The following is a 19,416-nucleotide window of genomic DNA, read 5'->3' on the forward strand; positions in this document are numbered from 1 at the left end:
AGATCCCTGCGACACATGTAGCAGGCTTGTGAAAAACTACTCACCGAGAGGGAATCTGTCATTGCCCCCTATTCCAATCTCCTCTCTGTTTCTCAATAGTAGCTCTCTGAGGAAAAATGGACCGTAAAGTGAAAGTAAATCCTAGCGTTTTACAAACGCTAGGATTTACTATTGAAACAAATAAAGGGCACTTTCATTCATCAAGTATAAGATACTTCATGTAGAAAGCTCCTTTATTTGATTCAATCGATCGCCGTTTTTAGCTGCTTCGGCAGCCCACGGCTAAAAAATGTTTTGGCTAAGAGGTGACGTTTTCACCTCTTAGCCAATAGCCGTGCGGTAAATCCGGCTTGGCGCCCATGGGAGTCGGATTTACCGCACGGCTATTGGCTAAGAGGTGAAAACGTCACCTCTTAGCCCAAAAAATTTTTTTAGCCGTGCTCTGCTGTAGGAGCTAAGAGCAGTGATCGATTGAATCAAATAAAGGAGCTTTCTACATGAAGTATCTTATACTTCATGAATGAAAGTGCCCTTTATTTGTCTCAATAGTAAATCCTAGCGTTTATAACACGCTAGGATTTACTTTCACTTTAAATGAGTTGGAATCTCAACAGAATCTGGAGCAGCTTAATTCTTCAACTATCTCCTGGGTGACAAAGATAAAGATTGGCATACCAGAGAGGTGGGAGGGATCAATTGCTCTTGGAGTTTTCAGAATCTTTGCCTCCTCCTAGTGACTAGGAGTTAAATCCCAGGAGTAATGGCTTTTTTAGCAAATATTCCAGCTATGATAGCTAATTCATTTTTCTCTCTCCCCTCCGTATCAAATTTTTTATCTAATGTCTGCCAAGATCCAGATGCCATGTATAGTCTCTTCTAAGATAAATTTTGTATTAATAAATGAGTAGATAAAATTTCCTCATCTTAACTGGAGATTGAAGTTTGATATAAACTCCTAATTTTTTAATAAATGTTTCTATCCTTTTTTCACTTTCTAATTTGGTATCATGTTGTTCCCGATATAGATCATTTTTTGTATCAGAAAAATCTCAGCAGACTAGATTTCCATACTTTAAATATTAGTTTTCTTTATTGCTAATAAAATTGTTAAAACAACAAAACCTTGATTTCCTTTATGGTCATAATGAAATTCTACAAACAATACATAAATAATATCAAAGTCTAATTTTGATACGCAAACTTTGTTTAACAAGCAAATGTCTTTCACCAAAATTTTCTCAATCTATGACAAGACCAAAGACAGTGGTACAATATCAGGTATTATTATTATTATCGGTTATTTGTAGAGCGCCAACAGATTCCGCAGGTACAGTAAAATTATATTGTAGACATTTTTTATTAGAGAAATTGGCTTTTAATATGTTTAATTTACTTTGTATGCAGATCATTTGACACATTGAGCTAAGCTACTGAAAAGCAATATAAAAATTACTTGAAAGGGATAGTAAAGTCAAAATTAAACTTTTATGCTTCAGATAGAGCATTCCTTTTTAAACAACTTTCTAATTTACTTCTATTAACTAATTTGCTTTGTTTTCTTGATATCCCTTGTTGAAGAGCAAACCTAGGTAGGCTCAGGAGCTGCAATGCACTACTTGAAGCTAGTTTCTAAATGGTGGCTGCACATACATGCCTCTTGTCATTGGCTCTCCAAATGTGTTATTATTATTATCATCACGTATTTGAAGAGCGCCAACAGGTTACGCAGCGCTAGCTAATCACCAATAGGACATTGCATGAAGCAAATTTGATAACAAAAGTAAAATGGAAAGTTGCTTGAAATTGTATGCATTTTTTAATCATGAAATAAAATATTGGGTTTTATGGCTCCTGCTTATGCAGTTTATAATTATCACATAACTTTTCTTCATTTTGGATATCTATAGATGAATATGCACCCTTAAAAGTCAAATAAAAATTTGACTAGAAAATATTACATGAACATCTCTACGTAAAAAAAAAAAAAAAAAAAAAGGAAGATATATTTTACAACAAAATTTCCTCAGTAGCCAAATCCCATTGTAAAGGGGATTTAAGCAGTCTATCAGGACTTGCAAGAGAGCATGCATCTGTTATGTGCCGGCATAGTCATTGGGCTAGATTTATCAACGCTGAGGCATACAGGGGCGCGTATACGCTCCCCTGTACGCCTCAGCTCGCCTGTGGCGGGGCGAAATTACCCGCATGTAATTAACATTGCACACAAGCGCAATTTTGCGCTCGCGTGCAATCCCGCCCCCTGCCTGCGCACAGCCAATAATGCGCGGGCAGGAGCTGTCAATCTCCTCGGTCGGACTTGACCGAGGAGATTTAATTTCGCCACAATAGAGGTGGCGAAGATGTTAGGGAAGCAGCGGTCTGGTGACCGTTGCTTGATAAATCGCGGCGAGCAAGTTCTTGTGAGAACTTGCTGCCGCAGGGGCTTGATAAATCTAGCCCATTATATTTCTCTCCTCAGTTTAAGGAAGTTTACTATGAAATCCACAAGATCACAGTAAAGCAAAGCATGAGCTCAAAACTGATGAAGCTGAAAGTAGCACTGTATCAAAAAACACTTACTCTGGTGAGCTGAAGTATGTTTTAGGTAAATATCTTTTTTTTTTACATAGAGATGTTCATGTGATATTTTCTTGTTGTTTTTTTGTTGCAGATATGCTGCATCCCTTTTAAGTGAATTAGCATGAGAAAAATAAGTCATTTTGATGGTTAATGGATTTTTTTTTTCTGATGGAACAACTATGCCACTAGGTATCATATACCGATTTATTGTGTAACTGGGTCAATTACCATCTCTCATTGTTCTACTGAGCTCCAGATTGTCATCCATACTGAATCCAGAAGGGCCACTTTTCTGTTGAGATATTTGACATGAATCCTGAGAAGAAAGAGAGAAAGTTATGATCATCAATTAACTAAAAAATAACTTTCTATTCTCAAACATCTGCATATCATAGACCACATGAAACAAATGTATTCCTCATTCAGAAGCCTGCAAGAATAGTAAGGAGCCGGTCATACACTCTAATCCAAGTGTTTGCTTATACGTGTGTGTCTTTATATGAGTGCAGCTTTTCCTGTGCTTGGGTTGAGCTATTCTGGGCATGAGCTGTTGGAGCAACAAGTGAGAGAACGGTGAGCAAATTGCTGCAGCAGCTGAAACACTGCAGTTTCAACTAAAACTATACAACGAATTAAAGGATAACGGATAATCTGCTTGTTTTTGAGGTGTGAAAGCAGTTTATAAGTATTTCACGCTCTTTTTTGCAAAATAAACACAGGAGTCAACACGTTATTGTACAACTGGGATGTTACTAATGAACAAGTGTTAAAGGGACATTATGCACTAGATTTTTCTTTGCATAAATGTTTTGTAGATGATCCATTTATATAGCCTATACAGCTTTTTTTTTTGCTTTTTTTTAGAAAAAAAGTATAGTTTTGCTTATTTTTAAATTAAATAACATTGCGCTGATTTTCAGAATACTTACTCCAGCTCGCTCCTGTTTGTGTAAAGAGTCTTTTCATATGCAGAGGAAGGGGGAGGAATGGGGTCTGCTTTTTTTTGCTAGAGAACCACTTGCAGTGGGTGTTCCTGTAACCTTTTCAACAGTGCTTAACTGGGAGCTCCTAAGTAAGTTTTTAAAAGGTTTTATACTGGATTTTTATATCAGTAACTGTGCATATTATTCTTTATAGTAGTGTCTATTACATGCAGTTATATGAAAATTGGTGTATACTGTCCCTTTAAAATATATATTGCTTAATAGAAACCGATAATAATAATAATAGATAACGCCTTTACTACCCATCCCCCAGCTTTGCACAACAAACATTGTCATATTAATATACTTTATAACATTTAAACGTCTACATTTCTGCCCGTTTCTAAGCCACTACAGACAGCCTCTTATCTCATGCTTTTTTTTATTAGCTTTTCACAAGACAAGGCTAGTTCATGTGAACCATATAGATAACATTGTGCTCTCTCCTGGGAGTTGTGGCTGACACTGCACTATTTGGCTAAAATGCAAGTCAATAGATAATAAATAAATAATCATGTGATCAGGGGGCTGTCAAAAGAGGCTTAGATACAAGGTAATCACAGAGCTTAAAAGTATATTAATATAACAGTGTTGGTTATAAAAACTTTGAAGTGGACTGTCCCTTTAATAAACTTTTTACAGAAAGGAATATTTACGGACCTAAGCTGAACTAAACCGTATATATCACGGCATATGTACTAACTTTACTATTTTACAGCAAGTAACTGTTTAACTGCTGGGAGTGACATATAGAGGACTAACCTCCGTTAGTAATACTATTTCTAATACAACTGTCTTTTGTGGTCGAGGTTTTTTTTTGCGTTTTTTTTTTTTAACGGAGTAGAGCTCCCACTAAGAAAATAGCGTCTTTAGTCACTGGATAGCTTTAGTGCAACTATTATTGATTTTCCTTTACAGGTTCTGCATCTGTTCTAATTAATTGTTTGGTGTATAGTGTGTTCACAGTATTGTGATGTGCACTGCCTTCTGTATATTGTACCTTTTTTTTTTCAATACATTTTGTACTTTTTCAAAAAAGTGCTCAATTCCCTGTCTTTTGGACGTATATTTTAAAAATCTGCACCAATTTTCTATTTACTTTAAGATTGGCTCACCCCAAGGTATAGTATTCTAAAATTTTAGCCAATTTTAAATACATACATATCAGTCCTTGACCCCAGGAGTATTATCAACATATTCCTCTGTGTTATGACAATATGTCCAGGATTATACATTAAAATGATATTTACAAATTTGATACTTAAATTAAAAATGAATATAGTGCCCTGCATCTAAAAAAAAACATAATTTATTCTTACCTGATAATTTAATTTCTATGTTGGTGGTGAGAGTTCACAAAATCCTTAATCTTGGGAAGTACAAGACCTGGCCATCAGGAGGCGGCAAAGATACCCTATACCAGAGTCTTCAAATATCCCTCCTACTTCCCCTCCCTTCCATGTAGGATGTATTGCCAAGGAAAGCAGGAAAAGAAAGAGAGATAATATGGTAAAGGGGTGCAAACTAGAACTTTGGCCACCAGAAAAAAATGGGCAGGTTTGTGGACTCTCATAACAAAGAAAGAAATGAATTTATCAGGTAAGAATAAATTATGTTTTCTTTCTATGGTGGTGAGAGTCCACAAAATCCTTACTCTTGGGAACCAATACCCAAGTTGTGGAGTCCACAAAAAGGAGGGTGGGAGAAAAAAAGTTAAAAGTAGCACCTATTTACCAGGGACCACTGCCTGAAAGACCTTTCAACCAAAAACTGCCTCACCCTAGCCAAAAACATCCAAATGATAAAGATAAATGCCAATATAGAAATAACACTGTATATCACTGGAGCTATAACACTCATGTCCCCCACCACAACTCCCCTTGGTCTGGACTAGGGATAATCTGATCCCTCCATAGTGCTGATGTATGACTGGGGCAAGGGATAGTAACAACATAGTGAGAAGCCTGCACAAATCATAAGGGGAATAACGAAACACAAACGCTGCTCTGTGACTCCTCAAAGACAGCCTGTGATCTAAGACAGCCCCTGAAGCCAACATAGGTTTGGAGGGGTAGCGCGACAAAGCTACAGTGAAACGTACGTCAGTGGAAACTGAGCCCTTATACCATTGCATTTAATAGTTTCCTGGATTGTAATCTTTTTCATAAAGGCTTACATGGCAATACCCATACTTTTTTGAAAAAACGACAACTGAGTGACATAAGAGATAAAGTCAGTCCCTTTTGCTCTTCGTTTGAGTACTCTGGTGTAGGGCTTATTGGTGCTTTATTATTTTATATTTTTAATCAACGTGATTTCTTTATTTCACATTTTTTAATTTAATAATAAAGCTTAAGTTTTAATGTTTGGGTGGGACATTATGGATGTAATTTGATGGTGGCCCTCAGGTAATATACATGCTTAGTGGGCTGATTGTTTGTCTCTCAAAGTAAGAGGACGTTTGAGGGTGCTTCCATTTTCACTTTTTTTTACTTTGAGACTCCTCAAAGACAGCTTGTGATCTAAGACCGCCCTTAAAGCTGACATAGATATGAAGGGGAAACGCCGCAGACCAGTACTATCGGGAAGAGCTGAAAACTTCCCACTCTCCACTAACATCCATGGCGCATTGTGAACTCCCTTGATGTTAGACTAGCCAACATGATGAAGGCTGAAGAGTGCGGTCCACGCTCTGAGCACAGTACACATAATGAAATAATGGCTTTTCTCAGTATTATGGAAGCAGAGTGCTCCTTGTAAAACACAGATCCCTATAAGTGTTGTACACATTTTGTCTGTAGAAGAAGCTATGCAGTCCCAGGATATGGGAACTGCTTTAAATATAGTCACACTCCCCTAGAAGTATGAAGTATAAATCCATGCCATCCCTGTTTAGGTGCATAACGCGGTTAGCATGATCCTATATGTAACAAATAGGGAGAATGTGTGACTGGCTAAAGAAATACACAACTTGTGAATGTACAAGAAGCGTGCAGGCTATGCGGGAGAAACTGGTACTTACCAAGGAAATGCCCACTCCATTGATTTTACCTAGATAAAATTCTTGAGAATGCAGGAAAGTAACTGACAGCAGAGGATATACTTGGGGAGCACATCTTCACAGCCAAGCAGAAGGAGGCTAAGAATCTATCCCAGCAACGTCCATGGTAGGCCTGTGACGACAATTACAGACAGAAGAATTACATTGCACAGCCAGTACTCCACCTTAGTCCCTCTCTTCCAGCAAACTATCCAACTGAGGGAAATTGTTTTAGGACAAATATTTGTTTTGAATCAAATAATAATCATTAACACCTCTATCTCTGACTACTCCTTGATGAGGCCAAGAACTGCTGGGAAGGAAAGGGAAGTATAAGAGATATTTGAAGACTCTGGTATAGGGTGTCTTTGCCTCATCCTGGTGGCCAGGTCTTGTACTTCCCAAGAGAAAAGGTTTTGTGGACTCTCACCACCATAGAAACAAATGCAGCTTAGTGCAGAGTAATACACAGAGAAGGCAGGAGAAATGTGTCCCTCTGAAGTAGCAGACACAGATAAAGATGTGCCATGCCCGACAAGTCTTCCTAATAGTACCAATTTTATGAGTACTAACTCTGTTTACAAGGATAGAATTCAGCTGATATACTTCCCATGGTATGGGAGGAAGAGACCTTCATCAGCACTTGGGTGCTATTTTCTGTTTTGCTGCAGAAGAGGAACACAAACTTCAAGAAAATTGTTTCAAGCCCAAGAGGAACAGAAGATCAGCTGGACTTTGGAATAAGTCTGATTATATTTTAGAGTAGGGGAGATAGGACATACCTCCAGTCTATTCCTGGGTAAGTAAAACCTCACTGTACATAGCAGCCCCCAAATCTTACCTTTGCACCAAAGTTTATGGCAATATACATAATTTTTGAGCCCTTCTTTCTGTAGGACCATGAAACTGATTAATGACTGTACAGTCACTGTGCTGATGACAGCAACCCACCAACCCTCAACAAAGATATAAGAAATACAAGTTTATTGTAAAGAAACATAATTTATGCTTACCTGATAAATTTATTTCTCTTGTAGTGTATTCAGTCCACGGATCATCCATTACTTGTGGGATATTCTCCTTCCCAACAGGAAGTTGCAAGAGGATCACCCACAGCAGAGCTGCTATATAGCTCCTCCCCTCACTGCCATATCCAGTCATTCGACCGAAACTAGCCGAGAAAGGAGAAACCATAGGGTGCAGTGGTGACTGTAGTTTAATTAAAAACAGAATTTATGTTTACCTGATAAATTACTTTCTCCAACGGTGTGTCCGGTCCACGGCGTCATCCTTACTTGTGGGATATTCTCTTCCCCAACAGGAAATGGCAAAGAGCCCAGCAAAGCTGGTCACATGATCCCTCCTAGGCTCCGCCTACCCCAGTCATTCGACCGACGTTAAGGAGGAATATTTGCATAGGAGAAACCATATAATACCGTGGTGACTGTAGTTAAAGAAAATAAATCATCAGACCTGATTAAAAAACCAGGGCGGGCCGTGGACCGGACACACCGTTGGAGAAAGTAATTTATCAGGTAAACATAAATTCTGTTTTCTCCAACATAGGTGTGTCCGGTCCACGGCGTCATCCTTACTTGTGGGAACCAATACCAAAGCTTTAGGACACGGATGAAGGGAGGGAGCAAATCAGGTCACCTAAATGGAAGGCACCACGGCTTGCAAAACCTTTCTCCCAAAAAATAGCCTCAGAAGAAGCAAAAGTATCAAACTTGTAAAATTTGGTAAAAGTGTGCAGTGAAGACCAAGTCGCTGCCCTACATATCTGATCAACAGAAGCCTCGTTCTTGAAGGCCCATGTGGAAGCCACAGCCCTAGTGGAATGAGCTGTGATTCTTTCAGGAGGCTGCCGTCCGGCAGTCTCGTAAGCCAATCTGATGATGCTTTTAATCCAAAAAGAGAGAGAGGTAGAAGTTGCTTTTTGACCTCTCCTGTTACCAGAATAAACAACAAACAAGGAAGATGTTTGTCTAAAATCCTTTGTAGCATCTAAATAGAATTTTAGAGCGCGAACAACAGCCAAATTGTGCAACAAACGTTCCTTCTTCAAAACTGGTTTCGGACCCAAAGAAGGCACGACTATCTCCTGGTTAATGTTTTTGTTAGAAACAACTTTTGGAAGAAAACCAGGTTTAGTACGTAAAACCACCTTATCTGCATGGAACACCAGATAAGGAGGAGAACACTGCAGAGCAGATAATTCTGAAACTCTTCTAGCGGAAGAAATTGCAGCCAAAAACAAAACTTTCCAAGATGATAACTTAATATCAACGGAATGTAAGGGTTCAAACGGAACCCCCTGAAGAACTGAAAGAACTAAGTTGAGACTCCAAGGAGGAGTCAAAGGTTTGTAAACAGGCTTGATTCGAACCAGAGCCTGAACAAAGGCTTGAACATCTGGCACAGCTGCCAGCTCTTTGTGAAGTAACACAGACAAGGCAGAAATCTGTCCCTTCAAGGAACTTGCAGATAATCCTTTCTCCAATCCTTCTTGAAGAAAGGATAGAATCCTAGGAATCTTTACCTTGTCCCAAGGGAATCCTTTAGATTCACACCAACAGATATATTTTTTCCATATTTTGTGGTAAATTTTTCTAGTTACAGGCTTTCTGGCCTGAACAAGAGTATCAATAACAGAATCTGAGAACCCTCGCTTTGATAAGATCAAGCGTTCAATCTCCAAGCAGTCAGCTGGAGTAGGACCAGATTCGGATGTTCGAACGGACCTTGAACAAGAAGGTCCCGTCTCAAAGGTAGCTTCCATGGTGAAGCCGATGACATATTCACCAGATCTGCCTACCAAGTCCTGCGTGGTTACGCAGGAGCTATCAAGATCACCTACGCCCTCTCCTGATTGATCCTGGCTACCAGCCTGGGGATGAGAGGAAACGGCGGGAATACATAAGCTAGGTTGAAGGTCCAAGGTGCTACTAGTGCATCTACTAGAGTCGCCTTGGGATCCCTGGATCTGGACCCGTAGCAAGGAACCTTGAAGTTCTGACGAGAGGCCATCAGATCCATGTCTGGAATGCCCCACAGTTGAGTGATTTGGGCAAAGATTTCCGGATGGAGTTCCCACACCCCCGGATGCAATGTCTGACGAATCAGAAAATCCGCTTCCCAAGTTTCCACTCCTGGGATGTGGATTGCAGACAGGTGGCAGGAGCGAGTCTCCGCCCATTGAATGATTTTGGTCACTTCTTCCATCGCCAGGGAACTCCTTGTTCCCCCCTGATGGTTGATGTACGCAACAGTCGTCATGTTGTCTGATTGAAACCGTATGAACTTGGCCCTCGCTAGCTGAGGCCAAGCCTTGAGAGCATTGAATATCGCTCTCAGTTCCAGAATATTTATCGGTAGAAGAGATTCTTCCCGAGACCAAAGACCCTGAGCTTTCAGGGATCCCCAGACCGCGCCCCAGCCCATCAGACTGGCGTCGGTCGTGACAATGACCCACTCTGGTCTGCGGGAGGTCACCCCTAGCGACAGGTTGTCCAGGGACAGCCACCAACGGAGTGAGTCTCTGGTCCTCTGATTTACTTGTATCTTCGGAGACAAGTCTGTATAGTCCCCATTCCACTGACTGAGCATACACAATTGAAATGGTCTTAGATGAATGCGCGCAAAAGGAACTATGTCCAATGCCGCTACCATCAAACCTATCACTTCCATGCACTGTGCTATGGAAGGAAGAGGAACGGAAGGAAGTATCCGACAAGAGTTTAGAAGTTTTGTTTTTCTGGTCTCTGTCAGAAAAATCCTCATTTCTAAGGAGTCTATTATTGTTCCCAAGAAGGGAACTCTTGTCGACGGAGATAGAGAACTCTTTTCCACGTTCACTTACCATCCGTGAGATCTGAGAAAGGCCAGGACTATGTCCGTGTGAGCCTTTGCTTGAGGAAGGGACGACGCTTGAATCAGAATGTCGTCCAAGTAAGGTACTACAGCAATGCCCCTTGGTCTTAGCACCGCCAGAAGGGACCCTAGTACCTTTGTGAAAATCCTTGGAACAGTGGCTAATCCGAAAGGAAGCGCCACGAACTGGTAATGCTTGTCCAGGAATGCGAACCTTAGGAACCGATGATGTTCCTTGTGGACAGGAATATGTAGATACGCATCCTTTAAATCCACCGTGGTCAAGAATTGACCTTTCTGGACGGAAGGATTGTTCGAATGGTTTCCATTTTGGACGATGGAACCTTGAGAAACTTGTTTAGGATCTTGAGATCTAAGATTGGTCTGAACGTTCCCTCTTTTTTGGGAACTACGAACAGATTGGAGTAGAACCCCATCCCTCGTTCTTTTAATGGAACAGGATGAATCACTTCCAGAAGATAACCTTGGAAGACTATTTCTAGCGCCCAAGGATCCAGAACATCTCTTGCCCAAGCCTGAGTGAAGAGAGAGAGTCTGCCCCCCACCAAATCCGGTCCCGGATCGGGGGCCCGCATCTCATGCTGTCTTGGGAGCAGTGGCAGGTTTCTTGGCCTGCTTTCCTTTGTTCCAGCCTTGCCTTGGTCTCCAGGCTGGATTGGCTTGAGAAGTATTACCCTCCTGCTTAGAGGACGTAGCACTTGGGGCTGGTCCGTTTCTGCGAAAGGGACGAAAATTAGGTTTATTTTTGGCCTTGAAAGATCTATTCTGAGGAAGGGCGTGGCCCTTGCCCCCAGTGATATCAGAGATAAACTCTTTCAAGTCAGGGCCAAACAGTGTTTTCCCCTTGAAAGGAATGTCAAACAATTTGTTCTTGGAAGACGCATCCGCTGACCAAGATTTTAACCAAAGCGCTCTGCGCGCCACAATAGCAAACCCAGAATTTTTCGCCGCTAACCTAGCCAATTGCAAGGTGGCGACTAGGGTGAAAGAATTAGCCAATTTAAGAGCACGAATTCTGTCCATAATCTCCTCATAAGAAGAAGAATTACTAATAATCGCCTTTTCTAGCTCATCGCACCAGAAACACGCGGCTGTAGTGACAGGGACAATGCATGCAATTGGTTGTAGAAGGTAACCTTGCTGAACAAACATCTTTTTTAGCAAACCTTCTAATTTTTTATCCATAGGATCTTGGAAAGCACAACTATCTTCTATGGGTATAGTGGTGCGCTTGTTTAGAGTAGAAACCGCCCCCTCGACCTTGGGGACTGTCTGCCATAAGTCCTTTCTGGGGTCGACTATAGGAAACAATTTTTTAAATATGGGGGGAGGTACGAAAGGTACACCGGGCCTGTCCCATTCTTTATTAACAATGTACGCCACCCGCTTGAGTATAGGAAAAGCTTCGGGGGGCCCCGGGGCCTCTAGGAACTTGTCCATTTTACATGGTGTTTCTGGAATGACCAGATAATCACAATCATCCAAATTGGATAACACCTCCTTAAGCAGAGCGCGGAGATGTTCCAACTTAAATTTAAAAGTAATCACATCAGGTTCAGCTTGTTGAGAAATTTTTCCTGAATCTGAAATTTCTCCCTCAGACAAAACCTCCCTGGCCCCCTCAGACTGGTGTAGGGGCCCTTCAGAAACAATATCATCAGCGGCCTCATGCTCTTCAGTATTTTCTAAAACAGAGCAGTCGCGCTTTCGCTGATAAGTGGGCATATTGGCTAAAATGTTTTTGATAGAATTATCCATTACAGCCGTTAATTGTTGCATAGTAAGGAGTATTGGCGCGCTAGATGTACTAGGGGCCTCCTGTATGGGCAAAACTGGTGTAGACGAAGGAGGGGATGATGCAGTACCATGCTTACTCCCCTCACTTGAGGAATCATCTTGGGCATCATTTTTACTAAATTCATTATGACATAAATCACATCTATTTAAATGAGAAGGAACCTTGGCTTCCCCACAGTCAGAACACAATCTATCTGGTAGTTCAGACATGTTAAACAGGCATAAACTTGATAACAAAGCACAAAAAACGTTTTAAAATAAAACCGTTACTGTCACTTTAAATTTTAAACTGAACACACTTTATTACGGCAATTGCGAAAAAGTATGAAGGAATTGTTCAAAATTCACCAAAATTTCACCACAGTGTCTTAAAGCCTTAAAAGTATTGCACACCAAATTTGGAAGCTTTAACCCTTAAAATAACGGAACCGGAGCCGTTTTTATATTTAACCCCTTTACAGTCCCTGGAATCTGCTTTGCTGAGACCCAACCAAGCCCAAAGGGGAATACGATACCAAATAATGCCTTCAGAAAGACTTTTCTATGTATCAGAGCTCCACACACATGCAGCTGCATGTCATGCTGTTCTCAAAAACAAGTGCGCCATACCGGCGCGAAAATGAGGCTCTGACTATGATTAGGGAAAGCCCCAATAGAATAAAGTGTCTAAAACAGTGCCTGCCGATATTATTTTACAAAAAATACCCAGATTAAATGATTCCTCAAGGCTAAATATGTGTAAATATGATCGATTTAGCCCAGAAAATGTCTACAGTCTTAATAAGCCCTTGTGAAGCCCTTATTTACTGTGTGAATAAAAATGGCTTACCGGATCCCATAGGGAAAATGACAGCTTCCAGCATTACATCGTCTTGTTAGAATGTGTCATACCTCAAGCAGCAAAAGACTGCTCACTGTTCCCCCAACTGAAGTTAATTCCTCTCAACAGTCCTGTGTGGAACAGCCATGGATTTTAGTAACGGTTGCTAAAATCATTTTCCTCATACAAACAGAAATCTTCATCTCTTTTCTGTTTCAGAGTAAATAGTACATACCAGCACTATTTTAAAATAACAAACTCTTGATTGAATAATAAAAACTACAGTTAAACACTAAAAAACTCTAAGCCATCTCCGTGGAGATGTTGCCTGTACAACGGCAAAGAGAATGACTGGGGTAGGCGGAGCCTAGGAGGGATCATGTGACCAGCTTTGCTGGGCTCTTTGCCATTTCCTGTTGGGGAAGAGAATATCCCACAAGTAAGGATGACGCCGTGGACCGGACACACCTATGTTGGAGAAATTTAAACCTGCCTGAAAAGGACAGGGCGGGCCGTGGACTGGATACACTACAAGAGAAATAAATTTATCAGGTAAGCATAAATTATGTTTTCTCTTGTTAAGTGTATCCAGTCCACGGATCATCCATTACTTGTGGGATACCAATACCAAAGCTAAAGTACACGGATGATGGGAGGGACAAGGCAGGAACCACTGCCTGTAGAACCTTTCTCCCAAAAACAGCCTCAGAAGAAGCAAAAGTATCAAATTTGTAAAATTTGGAAAAAGTATGAAGCGAAGACCAAGTTGCAGCCTTGCAAATCTGTTCAACAGAGGCCTCATTTTTAAAGGCCCAGGTGGAAGCCACAGCTCTAGTAGAATGAGCTGTAATCCTTTCAGGAGGCTGATGTCCAGCAGTCTCATAGGCTAAACGGATTATACTCCAAAGCCAAAAAGAAAGAGAGGTTGCCGAGGCCTTCTGACCTCTCCTCTGTCCAGAGTAAACAACAAACAGGTTAGATGTTTGGCGAAAATCTTTAGTAGCCTGTAAGTAAAACTTCAAGGCACGGACTACGTCTAGATTATGCAAAAGACGTTCCTTCTTTGAAGAAGGATTATGACATAATGATGGAACAACAATCTCTTGATTGATATTCTTGTTAGAAACCACCTTAGGTAAAAACCCAGGTTTTGTATGCAGAACAACTTTATCTGAATGAAAGATCAGATAAGGAGAATCACAATGTAAGGCAGATAACTCCGAGACTCTTCGAGCCGAGGAAATAGCCATCAGAAAAAGAACTTTCCATGAAAGAAGTTTGATATCAATAGAATGAAGGGGATCAAACGGAACCCCTTGAAGAACTTTAAGAACCAAGTTTAAGATCCATGGAGGAGCAACAGGTTTAAACACAGGCTTAATTCTAACTAAAGCCTGACAAAATGCCTGAACGTCTGGAACTTCTGCCAGACGCTTGTGTAAAAGAATAGACAGAGCAGAAATCTGTCCCTTTAAAGAACTAGCTGATAATCCTTTGTCCAAACCCTCTAGGAGGAAGGACAATATCCTAGGAATCCTAACCCTACTCCATCAGACGAGGGAGCAAAGGAAACGGTGGAAACACATAAGCCAGGTTGAAGAACCAAGGCGCTGCTAGAGCATCTATCAGTGCCGCTTCTGGGTCCCTGGACCTGGATCCGTAACAAGGAAGCTTGGCGTTCTGGCGAGACGCCATGAGATCCAATTCTGGTTTGCCCCAACGGAGAACCAATTGAGCAAACACCTCCGGATGGAGTTCCCATTCTCCCAGTTCTCTACACCTGGGATATGGATCGCTGACAGGTGGCAAGAGTGAGTCTCTGCCCAGCGAATTATCTTGGAGACTTCTGACATCGCTAGGGAACTCCTGGTTCCCCCTTGATGGCTGATGTAAGCCACAGTCGTGATGTTGTCCGACTGAAATCTGATGAACCTCAGTGTTGCTAGCTGAGGCCAAGCCAGAAGAGCATTGAATATTGCTCTTAACTCCAGAATATTTATTGGGAGGAGTTTCTCCTCCGGAGTCCATGAACCCTGAGCCTTCAGGGAGTTCCAGACTGCACCCCAACCTAGAAGGCTGGCATCTGTTGTTACAATTGTCCAATCCGGTCTGCGAAAGGTCATACCCTTGGACAGATGGGCCCGAGATAACCACCAGAGAAGAGAATCTCTGGTTTCCTGACCCAGATTTAGTAGAGGGGACAAATCTGTGTAATCCCCATTCCACTGACTGAGAATGCATAATTGCAGCGGTCTGAGATGCAGGCGCGCGAATGGCACTATGTCCATCGCCACTACCATTAAGCCGATTACTTCCATGCACTGAGCCACCGTGGGGCGTGGAATGGAGTGAAGAACACGGCAAGCATTTAGAAGTTTTGATAACCTGGACTCCGTCAGGTAAATTTTCATTTCTACAGAATCTATTAGAGTCCCTAGGAAGGAAACCCTTGTGAGAGGAGATAGAGAACTCTTTTCTTCGTTCACTTTCTACCCATGCAACCTCAGGAATGCCAGAACTATCTCTGTATGAGATTTGGCAATTTGAAAGCTTGACGCCTGTATCAGGATGTCATCCAGGTAAGGAGCCACCGCTATGCCTCGCGGTCTTAGGACCGCCAGAAGTGAGCCCAGAACCTTTGTAAAAATTCTTGGGGCTGTAGCCAACCCGAATGGAAGAGCTACAAATTGGTAATGCCTGTCTAGAAAGGCAAACCTCAGGAACCGATGATGATTCTTGTGAATCGGAATGTGAAGGTAGGCATCCTTTAAGTCCACTGTGGTCATGTACTGGCCCTCTTGGATCATGGATAAAATGGTTCAAATAGTTTCCATCTTGAATGACGGAACTCTGAGGAATTTGTTTAGGATCTTTCAATCCAAAATTGGTCTGAAGGTTCCCTCTTTTTTGGGAACCACAAACAGATTTGAATAAAACCCCTGTCCTTGTTCCGTCCGCGGAACTGGATGGATCACTCCCATTACAAGGAGATCTTGTACGCAGCTTAGGAATGCCTCTTTCTTTATCTGGTTTGCAGATAATCTTGAAAGGTGAAATCTCCCTTGTGGAGGAGAAGCTTTGAAGTCCAGAAGATATCCCTGAGATAGATCTCCAACGCCCAGGGATCCTGAACATCTCTTGCCCACGCCTGGGCGAAGAGAGAGAGTCTGCCCCCTACTAGATCCGTTGTCGGATAGGGGGCCGCTCCTTCATGCTGTCTTAGAGGCAGCAGCAGGCTTTCTGGCCTGCTTGCCCTTGTCCATGACTGGTTAGGTTTCCAGGCCTGCTTGGATTGAGCAAAAGTTCCCTCTTGCTTTGAAGAAGAGGAAGCTGATGCTGCACCTGCCTTGAAATTTCGAAAGGCACGAAAATTAGACTGTTTGGCCTTTGATTTGGCCCTGTCCTGAGGAAGGGTATGACCCTTACCTCCAGTAATGTCAGCAATAATTTCTTTCAAACCAGGCCCGAATAAGGTCTGCCCCTTGAAAGGAATGTTGAGTAATTTAGACTTTGAAGTCACATCAGCTGACCAGGATTTGAGCCATAGCGCCCTACGCGCCTGGATGGCGAATCCGGAATTCTTAGCCATTAGTTTAGTCAAATGAACAATGGCATCAGAAACAAATGAGTTAGCTAGCTTAAGAGTTCTAAGCTTGTCAACAATTTCAGTCAATGGAGCTGTATGGATGGCCTCTTCCAGGGCCTCAAACCAGAATGCCGCCGCAGCAGTGACAGGCACAATGCATGCAAGGGGCTGTAAAATAAAACCTTGTTGAATAAACATTTTCTTAAGGTAACCCTCTAATTTTTTATCCATTGGATCTGAAAAAGCACAACTGTCCTCAACCGGGATAGTGGTACGCTTTGCTAAAGTAGAAACTGCTCCCTCCACCTTAGGGACAGTCTGCCATAAGTCCCGTGTAGTGGCATCTATTGGAAACATTTTTCTAAATATGAGGTGGGGAAAAGGGCACACCGGGCCTATCCCACTCCTTACTAATAATTTATGTAAGCCTTTTAGGTATTGGAAAAACATCAGTACTCACCGGCACTGCATAGTATTTATCCAGCCTACACAATTTCTCTGGCACTGCAATTGTGTCACAGTCATTCAGAGCAGCTAATACCTCCCCAAGCAATACACGGAGGTTCTCAAGCTTAAATTTAAAATTAGAAATCTCTGAATCAGGTCTCCCCGATTCAGAGACGTCACCCACAGACTGAAGCTCTCCGTTCTCAGGTTCTGCATATTGTGACGCAGTATCAGACATGGCTCTTACAGCATCTACGCGCTCGGTATCTCGTCTAACCCCAGAGCTATCACGCTTGCCTCTCAATTCAGGCAATCTGGATAATACCTCTGACAGGGTATTATTCATGATTGCAGCCATGTCCTGCAAAGTAATCGCTATGTGCGTCCCTGATGTACTTGGCGCCATATTATTGTGCGTCCCTTGAGCGGGAGGCGAAGGGTCCGACACGTGGGGAGAGTTAGTCGGCATAACTTCCCCCTCGACAGACCCCTCTGGTGACAATTCTTTTATAGATAAAGACTGATCTTTACTGTTTAAGGTGAAATCAATACATTTAGTACACATTCTCCTATGGGGCTCCACCATGGCTTTTAAACATAATGAACAAGTATCCTCTGTTTCAGACATGTTTGTACAGACTAGCAATGAGACTAGCAAGCTTGGAAAACACTTTAAAGCAAGTTAACAAGCAATATAAAAAACGTTACTGTTCCTTTAAGAGAAACAAATTTTGACAAAATTTGAAATAACAGTGAAAAAAGGCAGTTACACTAACAAAATTTTTACAGTGTATGTAACAAGTCAGCAGAGCATTGCACCCACTTGCAAATGGATGATTAACCCCTTAATAACAAAAACAGAATTTATGTTTACCTGATAAATTACTTTCTCCAACGGTGTGTCCGGTCCACGGCGTCATCCTTACTTGTGGGATATTCTCTTCCCCAACAGGAAATGGCAAAGAGCCCAGCAAAGCTGGTCACATGATCCCTCCTAGGCTCCGCCTACCCCAGTCATTCGACCGACGTTAAGGAGGAATATTTGCATAGGAGAAACCATATGTTACCGTGGTGACTGTAGTTAAAGAAAATAAATTATCAGACCTGATTAAAAAAACCAGGGCGGGCCGTGGACCGGACACACCGTTGGAGAAAGTAATTTATCAGGTAAACATAAATTCTGTTTTCTCCAACATAGGTGTGTCCGGTCCACGGCGTCATCCTTACTTGTGGGAACCAATACCAAAGCTTTAGGACACGGATGAAGGGAGGGAGCAAATCAGGTCACCTAAATGGAAGGCACCACGGCTTGCAAAACCTTTCTCCCAAAAATAGCCTCAGAAGAAGCAAAAGTATCAAATTTGTAAAATTTAGTAAAAGTGTGCAGTGAAGACCAAGTCGCTGCCTAACATATCTGATCAACAGAAGCCTCGTTCTTGAAGGCCCATGTGGAAGCCACAGCCCTAGTGGAGTGAGCTGTGATTCTTTCAGGAGGCTGCCGTCCGGCAGTCTCATCACACCAAATTTTGAAGCTTTAACCCTTAAAATAACGGAACCGGAGCCGTTTTTATATTTAACCCCTTTACAGTCCCTGGAATCTGCTTTGCTGAGACCCAACCAAGCCCAAAGGGGAATACGATACCAAATGATGCCTTCAGAAAGACTTTTCTATGTATCAGAGCTCCACACACATGCAGCTGCATGCCATGCTGTTCTCAAAAACAAGTGCGCCATACCGGCGCGAAAATGAGGCTCTGACAATGATTAGGGAAAGTCCCTAAAGAATAAGGTGTCTAAAACAGTGCCTGCCGATATAATCTTATCAAAATACCCAGATTAAATGATTCCTCAAGGCTAAATATGTGTTAATAATGAATCGATTTAGCCCAGAAAAAGTCTACAGTCTTAATAAGCCCTTGTGAAGCCCTTATTTACTATCTTAATAAACATGGCTTACCGGATCCCATAGGGAAAATGACAGCTTCCAGCATTACATCGTCTTGTTAGAATGTGTCATACCTCAAGCAGTAAGAGACTGCACACTGTTCCCCCAACTGAAGTTAATTGCTCTCAACAGTCCTGTGTGGAACAGCCATGGATTTTAGTTACGGTGCTAAAATCATTTTCCTCATACAAACAGAAATCTTCATCTCTTTTCTGTTTCTGAGTAAATAGTACATACCAGCACTATTTTAAAATAACAAACTCTTGATTGAATAATAAAAACTACAGTTAAACACTAAAAAACTCTAAGCCATCTCCGTGGAGA

General features: G+C 41.8%; 1 protein-coding gene across 4 annotated transcripts in view; it reads right to left on the reverse strand.

Annotated features, from left to right (window-relative positions):
* SOX13 (SRY-box transcription factor 13) overlaps positions 1-19,416 on the reverse strand; it is a 152,598-nt gene that overhangs the window by 43,144 nt on the left and 90,038 nt on the right. For all 4 annotated transcript variants that reach the window (XM_053706710.1, XM_053706709.1, XM_053706711.1 and 1 more), the window contains one exon: positions 2,809-2,896. In XM_053706710.1, coding sequence (XP_053562685.1) covers positions 2,809-2,896 — 88 coding nt within the window. The remainder of the gene's footprint in view (positions 1-2,808; positions 2,897-19,416) is intronic.

The sequence above is a fragment of the Bombina bombina genome, chromosome 3 (assembly GCF_027579735.1).
Source record: "Bombina bombina isolate aBomBom1 chromosome 3, aBomBom1.pri, whole genome shotgun sequence".
Classification (NCBI taxonomy): domain Eukaryota; kingdom Metazoa; phylum Chordata; class Amphibia; order Anura; family Bombinatoridae; genus Bombina; species Bombina bombina.